The sequence below is a fragment of the Mandrillus leucophaeus genome, unplaced genomic scaffold, assembly GCF_000951045.1.
Source record: "Mandrillus leucophaeus isolate KB7577 unplaced genomic scaffold, Mleu.le_1.0 Scaffold475, whole genome shotgun sequence".
NCBI lineage: Eukaryota > Metazoa > Chordata > Mammalia > Primates > Cercopithecidae > Mandrillus > Mandrillus leucophaeus.
The window spans coordinates 830444-840560 of NW_012105087.1; the positions used below are offsets into that span (position 1 = coordinate 830444).

At 41.9% G+C, this 10117-nt stretch overlaps 1 protein-coding gene and 1 pseudogene across 2 annotated transcripts in view; one reads left to right on the forward strand and one right to left on the reverse strand.

Moving 5' to 3' along the window:
• The window catches only part of NBPF11 (neuroblastoma breakpoint family, member 11), a 21260-nt gene extending 15940 nt beyond the window's left edge, over positions 1–5320 (forward strand). Inside the window, 3 exon segments of the mRNA XM_011995148.1 lie at positions 1890–2061; positions 2774–2824; positions 3456–5320. Of these exon segments, the coding sequence (XP_011850538.1) occupies positions 1890–2061; positions 2774–2824; positions 3456–3700 (468 nt within the window). The 3' untranslated portion in view covers positions 3701–5320.
• Positions 1–10117, reverse strand: part of LOC105550294 — a 931651-nt pseudogene that overhangs the window by 828659 nt on the left and 92875 nt on the right. The window lies entirely within an intron of this gene.

Here is a 10117-nt window from a genome sequence, read left to right on the forward strand (position 1 = left end):
CTATTAGTCTGATGGGCTTCCCTTTGTGGGTAACCCGACCTTTCTCTCTGGCTGCCCTTAACATTTTTTCCTTTATTTCAACTTTGGTGAATCTGACAATTATGTGTCTTGGGGTTGCTCTTCTCCAGGAATATCTTTGTGGCATTCTCTGTATTTCCTGAATTTGAATGTTAGCCTGCCTTACTAGGTTGGGGAAGTTCTACTGGATGCTATGCTGCAGAATGTTTTCCAACTTGGTTACATTTTCTCCGTCACTTTCAGGCACACCAATCAGACGTAGATTTGGTCTTTTCACATAATCCCATATTTCTTGGAGGCTTTGCTCATTTCTTTTTACTCTTTTTTCTCTACACTTCTCTTCTTGCTTCATTTCATTTATTTGATCTTCAATCGCTGATACTCTTTCTTCCAGTTGATTGAGTCGGTTCCTGAAGCTTGTGCATTTGTCACGTAGTTCTCATGTTATGATTTTCATCTCTCTCAGTTCTTTTAAGGACTTCTCTATGTTGGTTATTCTAGTTAGCCATTCGTCAAATCTTTTTCAAGGTTTTTAGTTTCTTTGCTCTGGTTACATAGTTCCTCCTTTAGCTCTGAGAAGTTTGATCAACTGAAGCCTTCTTCTCTCAACTCATCAAAGTCATTCTCCATCCAGCTTTGTTCTGTGCTGGCGATGAGCTGTGTTCCTTTGGAGGGGGAGACGTGCTCTTATTTTTTGAATTTCCAGCTTTCTGCACTGCTTTTTCCCCATCTTTGTGGTTTTATCTTCCTTTGGTCTTTGATGATGGTGAAGTCCTGATGGGGTTTTGGTGTAGGTGTCCTTTCTGTTTGCTAGTTTTCCTTCTAACAGTCAGGACCCTCAGCTGCAGGTCTATTGGCGTTTGCTTGAGGTCCACTCCAGATGCTGTTTGTCTGAGTATCAGCAGCAGAGGCTGCAGAAGATAGAATATTGCTGAACAGCGAGTGTTGCTGTCTGATTCTTGCTCTGGAAGCTTCGTCTCAGGGGTGTACCCTGCCATGTGAGGTGTGAGGTGTCGGTCTGCACCTAGTGGGGGATGTCTCCCAGTCAGGCTACTCAGGGGTCAGGGACCCACTTGAGCAGGCAGTCTGTCCGTTCTCAGACCTCAACCTCCATGCTGGGAGATCCACTGCTCGCTTCAAACCTGTCAGACAGGGGCATTTACCTCTGCCGAGGTTTCTGCTGCTTTTTGTTTAGCTATGCCCTGTCCCCAGAGGTGGAGTCTACAGAGGCAGGCAGGCCTCCTTGAGCTGTGGTGGGCTTCACCCAATTCGAGCTTCCCAGTGGCTTTGTTTACCTACTTAAGCCTCAGCAATGGAGGGCGCCCCTCCCCTAGCCTCGCTGCCACCTTGCAGTTAGATCTCAGACTGCTGTGCTAGCAATGAGGGAGGCTCTGTGGGCCAGGGACCCTCTGGGCCAGGTGTGTGATATAATCTCCTGGTGTGCCGTTTGCTAAGAACCTTGATAAAGCGCAATATTAGGGTGGGAGTTACCCGATTTTCCAGGTGTTATCTGTCTCAATTTCCTTTGGCTAGGAAAAGGAATTCCCTTCCCCCTTGCGCTTCCCAGGTGAGGCGATGCCTCGCCTGCTTCAGTTCTCGCTGGTCAGGCTGCACCTGTGGACCAGCACCAACTGTCCAACACACCCCAGAGAGATGAACACGGTACCTCAGTTGAAAATGCAGAAATCACCCGTCTTCTGTGTCGCTCACGCTGGGAGCTGGAGGCTGGAGCTGTTCCTATTTGGCCATCTTGGGCACGCCTCTCCTTTTTCTTTTTTAACCACTTCCTAATGCTACCCATGAAATCCAGTTGAGGCTCTGTTATGTCTGATTTCCTCTGGCTTATTCTTTACTTTTTCTATTTTGCCGGTCTCAGCTGGGAGCTACTGGAGGTAGTAGATCCTGAAGTCTTGCAGGACTCACTGGATAGATGTTATTCATCTCCTTCCAGTTATCTTGAACTGCCTGACTCCTGCCAGCCCTACAGAAATTTCTTTTACTCACTGGAGGAACAACACATTGGCTTTTCTCTTGATGTGGATGGTGAGTACCTTTCTATGAAGGTGATAAGGATCCACTGAGTCTTCCATATAGAGATCATATTCCTGCTCCAAGTGGCCGTTACTGAGCTGAGAGATGTCATTGCTGCAGTGAGGACCTGTAGGCACATGTAGGTTGAATGAAACTCTAGTTCTACCTGGAAGCCCAGACATGGGATTGGTCAGTGAGCATGGCTGTCTTCCTAGTCTCAGGCCATGCCTGTGTCACTCTGATTCTACTCTCAAGACATTGGACCTGGGCAGATGTGACAAATTCAGAGAACTATGATTTGACTCAAGGGTTTGTCGATTTCCTTTTTCACTCCAATTTTAGTGTCTAAAATCCTCACAACCATGAACAATCTGAGTATTTGATGAGACAGGGCTAAATATTGCAGTTTTTCTCCTAGAAGTCTTTTGAGGGTATTTGCTTTAAATTGATTGGAAAAATATGGCATAACCATTTGCACAAACTTGTGACAAATGATATTGGGATAACGATCTGCCAGAATAGGGACATTTTACCCACAGTTTCTGGGACAAAAACCAAGGAATCTCTATCATGACCAGCCTTCAGGCCTCTGGAAATATGTCTCTCACAGTGTTGTATTCTCATGCTGAGGCGCCTGAGGTCCCTGTGTGAGGATTAGACAGTGGATTGTATGTGTGTAGGGGAATCAGCTTAATGTGTCTGTCCATGTCTGAATTTATTGCAGAAATTGAAAAGTACCAAGAAGGGGAAGAAGATCAAAACCCACCATGCCCCAGGTAACTTTCAGCAATTGTGGACGCTTAATTCTTTCTTAATACCTGGAGACGACAGATCCAGGGAAAACAGAGTGTGTTTGATTTCATGTTTTCAGCGAAGGCTGAATTCCTCCTATTGACATTGCTGTTGGTTTTCATTGCAGTAGACGTTTAGGTTTCCATTTCTTCCTCCCCTTATCATTTACTAACGTATCACAGGTTGACCATACCTCAAAAGCTGTACTCTCATGGTGACTGCATCGTTTTGAGCACATTTTATGGAAAACTATTGAGCTCATTCTTTTCATGATCACTGTTTGCTGTGTGTCATGAGGGCACCAACTCAGAGTGTCCTTTTTCTCCCTTATCAGTGTGTCACCTGGCCAATTCACTGAGCTCACTTTCTCTCTCTCTCTTTCTCTCTCTGTCTCTCTCTGTCTCTGCCTCTCTCTCTCTCTCTGTCTTTCTCTTTCAATGTTTTCTACCTGGCCCTGTTCTATCCCAACATAAAGTCAATAATTGTTTTACCTCATTAATGGATCTATCCTTTTTCTTTTTTAACCACTTCCTCATGTTACCCCTGAAATCTAGTTGGGGCTCTGTGGTGTCTGATTTTCCCTGGCTGCTTCTTTAGTTTTGTCTCCTTTTCCGGGCTCAACAGCGTGCTGGTGGAAGTGGAAGAGCCTAAAGTCTTGCAGGACTCATTGGATAGATGTTATTCGACTTCTTCAACTTACTTTGAATTACCTGACTCATTTCAGCACTACAGAAGTGCCTTTTACTCATTTGAGGAACAGCACATTAGCTTGTCCCTTGACATGGACAGTAGGTTTTTTACTTTGACAGTGATAAGGCTCCACCTGGTCTTCCAGATGGGAGTCATATTCCCACACTAAGCAGCCCTTACTAAGCTGAGAGATGTCAGTGCTGCAGGCAGGACCTATAGGCACGTGTAGGCTTGAATGAAACTCTAGTTCCATTTGGAAGCCCAGACATAGGATGGATCAGTGGGCATGGCCCTATTCCTATTCTCAGACCATGCCAGTGGCAACCTGTGCTCAGTCTGAAGACATTGGACCAAAGTTAGGTGTGACACGTTTACATAACTATGCAGCACATGCCGGGAGTGATCTGTCAGACATTCTAATTTGAAAGATATACCCACATATCTCTGGGTAGCTACAAAGTTCCTCAGGGATTTCATTTTGCCGGCATGTCTCTGAGCTTCTATACCTGCTCAAGGTTAGTGTCATCTTTGTGTTTAGCTCATCCAAAGGTGGTGTCCTGGTTTCAATGAACCTAACCCCATTCTTTCTATCTTCAGTGTTGGCTTGTTTTAGCTGATCCATCTGTAACACAGGAGGGTATCCTTGGCTGAGGATTGTATTTCAGAACCACTGACTGCTCTTGACAGTTGTTAACCCACTAGGCTCTTTTGGTTAGAGAAGCCACAGTCCTTCAGCCTCCAATTGCTATGAATACTTCGGAAGACCACAGCTAGATGGACAAACAGCATTGAGAGGCCTCAGCCCTGCTCCTCTCAATTCCATCCTGTAGAGAACAGGAGTCAGGAGCCGCTGGCAGGAGACAGCATGTCACCCAGGACTCTGCCAGTACAGAATATGAACAATGCCATGTTCTTGCAGAAAACGCTTAGCCTGAGTTTCATAGGAGGTAATCACCAGACAACTGCAGAATGTAGAACACTGAACAGGGCAACTGACCTGTCTCCTTCACACAGTCCATGTCACCATGAATCACACAACACAAAGGAAAAGAGATACTTTGGGTTCAAAAAAAGTAAAAAGATAATGTAGCTACATTTCTTCAGTTATTTTGAACCCAAAATATCTCCTCATCTTTTTGTTGTTGTCATTGATTGTGGTGACATGGACTCGTTTGTAGAGGACAGGTCAGCTGTTTGGCTCAATGATCTACATTCTGAAGTTGTCTGAAAATGTCTTCATGATTCAATTCAGCCTAAACGTTTTGTTGGGAACACTGCAGAGTCAATGCTGTGAGTTTCCAACCTCAGCCCATCTGCAGGCAGAGAAGATCTAGTTTGTCCATCACCATGATCATGATATCAGGACAGGTTATTGGTTAAAGAGGGGTCTAGGAGATCTGTCCCTTTTAGAGATACCTTCCTTATAATGAAGTATTTGGGAAAGTGGTTTTTAAAATATAAGTGTCCTGTATTCTAATGATCATGCTCTAAACATTTTATCATTTATTAATCATCCCTGCCTATGTCTATTATTAGATTCATATCTCTACCCTGGAAATTTTCTGTCTCAATTTTTACTGTGCCTTTGTTTTTGCTAGTGTCTGTTGTTGAAAAAAATTCTCTGCCTGAGTTTTAATTTTTGTCCAAAGTTAATTTTAATCTATACAATTAAAAACTTTTGCCCGTCACTCTGGACTGTCGGACTGTTTTTCATTCAGTGTTGGAATATTTTATTATGCTGATTGGTTTTCATGGGTACTGATGCGAATTAATAAAAACATTTTCATTTTCCTGTTTATTTTCTAATCTCTTCCACATGGTAGGCTATGTTTACCATATGTAGTAGAATGTATTTACTACATTTCTTGGTTCTAGTTATTTGTATTCTTTGTGAGTGTGTGTCTGTCTGTGTGTGCCTTTGGCATTTAGGAAGGGTTGTATAGCTCATGGTTAATATTGCACTAAAAATGTTTTTGATAGTTTTCCCCCCTTTGAACTAGACACACTTCTAATATTTGGTTGATATGTTTTAAACTATAACTTTCAAAGTCAAATATTTCCATACGACAGTCAATTACATGATGTGTTTTTTTTTCTACCTTCTTTACCTGCCACTTCTCATAATAGTATTTGAACCTAAACATATACCAGTGACATTCTGTGATTGTCATCTTGTCCCCACCTTGGTTTTTGGTTTAGATCCACAATTAAATATATTAATGTTCATGAGCTATTCAAAAGCGAATGTCACAGTCATCACTTGCTGAGTGGTACTAATCCTTAACAGGGTCCTCATGAACGACTCAGGTCTTGCTGAGTTTAGCATGTTTAATAATCTTTTCTCACAATCTTGATACATGGATCACATTACTGGATATGAGGTGCTTGAGTTTTTAGGAGATACTGTCTTCCTTGGGGGACATACATGGTGTGTGTTCTCATTGTGGGATTCTATTTTGTTCTACCAGGACCTCTAATTTCTGCCAGTGACTTCGTTCATGTGTTCTCTTCACCACGAGTCTCCAGAGGATGCTTCCTTTGTCCACGCCTCCCCATCTCCCAGCAATTCTGCGTTTCCAAGATTGGCACCTCTGGTCCTCCGCACGGTGAAGCCCCTTCCTTTCAATTCCCCAGTAGCCAGTGCTCTAATCCACCAGGTCTCAGGCATGATCTGTGTTTCTCCACACTCACTTTTCAAGGATAGTTTTACCTGTGTTCTGTCATGAACAGCCCCTCCCTGCTGTCCTGGCCTCTATTTGCATAGTGTTTCCTGCTCCCTCTGCCATTGTGTGGCTCCCAGACCCGGCTAAATAAAATCACCTGAGGACCACGGTGTTCCCTAGCCCTGGTGTTTAGGGGCAGGATTGTGGGTGGGATTTTTGATTCTCTAAGTTAACCCCTAGGGCTTTGAAGTGTATGTTGAGAAATTCAACTGTTATCATCCTAGGTGGCCTTGCTCTCTCCTATCCTCCTACTTCAAATGCAGAACTTCAATTGTGTACAAAAGAAGACTGAATCATATAATAGAACACACCCTTATTCATTGGCTAGCTTCACCAATCATCTCATGGCTGAACTTTTAAAAATACAACGTTAGTCACATACCTATGAAATGTATATGTGTGTGTGTATATATATGAATTTGCTTCTGAGGCTGAAATGCCCAAGATGGAAGGAAAGCTGGATACCCAGGAAAGCATTTGTTTCCCATTAGGCCTCTTAATTCTCTCCTGGCCTTTGATTGATTGTATGAGTTCTACCCCCATTAAGGAGGACAATCTGCTTCACTTAGTCTGTCCATCCCAATGTTACTCGTATCCGAAACACTCTCTGGAACACAACCAGAATCATGTTTGGCCAAATGTCCCGGCACCTGGTGCTCGGTCACAGTGACACGTACAAGTAACCATCACACATGCCCTTTGTCATATTTGTGATTTCCACTGTTTTTCTTCCAGTCTGCAGCTTATATCTGTTCTCTTATTACTGTCTTGTGTTGAGCAAAAACTTTTAATTTTTATAAAGTTGAATTTATCAATGTTTTTTTTAATGGTTTGTGTTTATTGATAACAAAGAGCACTTTGCCTAACTCTGTATTGTGAAGATTTTGTCTTATATTTTCTGCTGTACTTTTTCTAGTTTTATAGTTTAGTTGCATAATCCATTTTGAGTTAGCCTTTGAGTGAGTATTGAGGTTCAGGTGAATTTTTTTCCTTTGGGGATATGCATGTCCAGTTGTTTCTACACAATTTGTTGACAAGAGAATGCCTTCTCCACTGAGTCATATTTGGACGTTTGTCAATCCATTGGGTAGTTGAGGCTGGTGAGAGGACTGTCCTGGTGTTTGGACAGAGAGACAGGGCATGAAGTAGGGTGGTTCTTATGGGAAAAATTAAGGAAGGCACATCTTTCCATGAGGCATAGGAAAGCCCCAAGCATAATTGGGGTACCCTTTGCCAGCATGTTGTAGCACACTCATCTCTGCTCTCTCTTCCTCTCCTGTTGCAAAAGCTTGGGTGTGCATAGACACTGAGGTCGAGTGGTGTTTTTGGGCACTTTTGAGCATTGACACTAAAGCTCCAGCATCAAATCTTAGAATATAAAGCAGCCAGGTGGATCACCTGAGGTCAGGGGGTCACGACCAGCCTGACTAGCATGGTGAAACCCCGTCTCTACTAAATACAAAAACATTAGCCAGGCATGGGGGCACATGCCTGTAATCTGAGCAATTGGGAGGCTGAGACAAGAGAATCACTTGTGTGCCTGGGTGGCAGAGGTTGCAGTGAGCTGAGATTACACCATTGCACTTCAGTCTGGGCAACAAGAGTGAAACTCCATCCCAAAAAATAAATAAATAAAATAAAAGAATATCAAGCAGCCAAAGAAACAGGAAAACATGACACACAATGAAGATTCTAATAATCTACTTGAAATTGACACACATGTTGGAAATAAAAGAGAAGGACGTTAGAACAGTTAGTATAATTATATTTTAATTAAATGGAGAGATTGAAGATTTTTTAAAATATCAAATTCTGTAGATAAAATCTATGATTTACAATCTGAAATGGAAGAAAGCACTGGATTAAACATTGCAGAAGAGAAGATTATTGAACTAGAGGGAATAGAAGTTGAAACTAACATAAATGAAACACACAGTCACAAATGACTTGAAAACATAAAAAGACCATCAGTATAAAAACTTTAAACACCCTAGTATAGGGCTAAATGGAATCCCTGAAGGGTGTGTAGTGGAGAAGAGAGACAAAGATACTTAAAACATACTGGATGAAAGATTTAGAAGCTCCATGGAAAGCATAAACTTCAAATATTACAGAAACATGATTATTCTAAGAACAAGAAACATGAAGAAAACTTCACCAAGGAACACCTTAATCAAATCCATCAAAATCAGTGATCAAAAGGAAAAAAGTAGTAAAAGGGGAAAGAACATGTTACATACAGAGCACTAAATATAAGGATGGCATAAGATTTCTCATAGGAAACTTTACAAACAAGAAGTTGGCAATAAAGTACTTAAAAAAAGAAAAACTATTGCCTACAATTCTACCCCTGGCCAAATTATCTTTCAAAAATAAATATGAGAAAAAATATTTTTGAACAGAAAACAAAATGATCTCAATTTGCAGATGGTGTGATTCTATATGTAGAAAATCCCAAATAATACATACAAATGCAAACACACATACATGCACACAGAGACCACACACATACATACACACACACACACACACACACTACTAGAGTTAATAAGTGAATTCAGCAAACTTTCAGCAAGCAATCAGTTGTGTTAGCAATGAACAATCTGAGAAGAAAATTGACACAATGATTTCATTTATAATAGCACCTGTAAGAATAATATGCCTGGGAATAAATTTGTTCGAGAAGGTGCAGTACTTGTACACAGACAACTACAGAACATTGCTCGAGGAGATTAAGGAAGACCTAAATCAATGGAAAGACATCTTGTGTTCATGGGTTGGAGGTTGTAACATGGTGAAGATAAAAATACAACTCAAAGCAATCCGCAGATTCAATACAGTCCTATCAAAAAGTGGCCTTTTTTACAGAAATGCCTAAGAAGAACTTCATATTCCTAAAAAATAGCAAGTGTCCCCCCAAAACAAAAGCAATCTTGAAATGCAAGTGGGAACATTCTCTATTCCAAAGGTCTTTAACTGCTCTCAGCAATACTTGGTAGTCTTCAATATATAGGCTTTCACATCTTTTTTTTTTCCTTCCTTTGTTTCTAGACACAATCTCACTCTTTCACTCAGCCTGGAGTACAGTGGCACGAACACAGCTCACTGCAGCATGAAATTCTCAGATCTATGACATCCTAGGGCCTCATCCACTGAGTACCTAGGACTACAGGCTCACACCACCACACCTGGATAATTTTTCTGATTTTCAGTAGAGATGAGGTCTCACTATGTTGCCTAGGCTAGTTTCAAGCCTCTGAGCTCAAGCGACCCTCCTGCCACAGCCTTCCAAAGTGCTGGGATTTGAAGCCGAACCTGGCTGGCTTTCACATCTTTTCTATGTAGTTTATATTTCTTGATGCTATTGCGAGCCTGGCTGACTTTCACATCTTTGTTATGTAGTTGATACTTCTTGATGTTATTGTATATGTTTATTAAAGGAATCTTTAAAAAATTTTGTACTAAAATTATATATTTAAGGAATTATATATATTATATATATTTAAGGAATACAACCTGAGGACTACATATACATATACATATACATATACATAATGAACTAATGCCTACTAGGTGAGGGGCTGCCTTGTGAGCAAACCCAAGGTCCCTGGCTCACAAAGCCTTTGTCTAGAAGGATGGAGGGATCAGCAAGGTGGGCACATGGCAGGTTCTGTCTTTGGTGCGGGCATCTGCCCACTCGGGTCTCTGGCAATACTAACCAGGCTTCACAATGGGTGAGGTGAGCTAGGAATGGGAAAGTGGATGACCTCAGATCCAGAGACTGCAGTTGTCACCTGGGGACCTGGCATGTGCGTGGAGGAGTCTCCCACAGATTTGGCCCTGGGTCAATGCCCAAACATGCA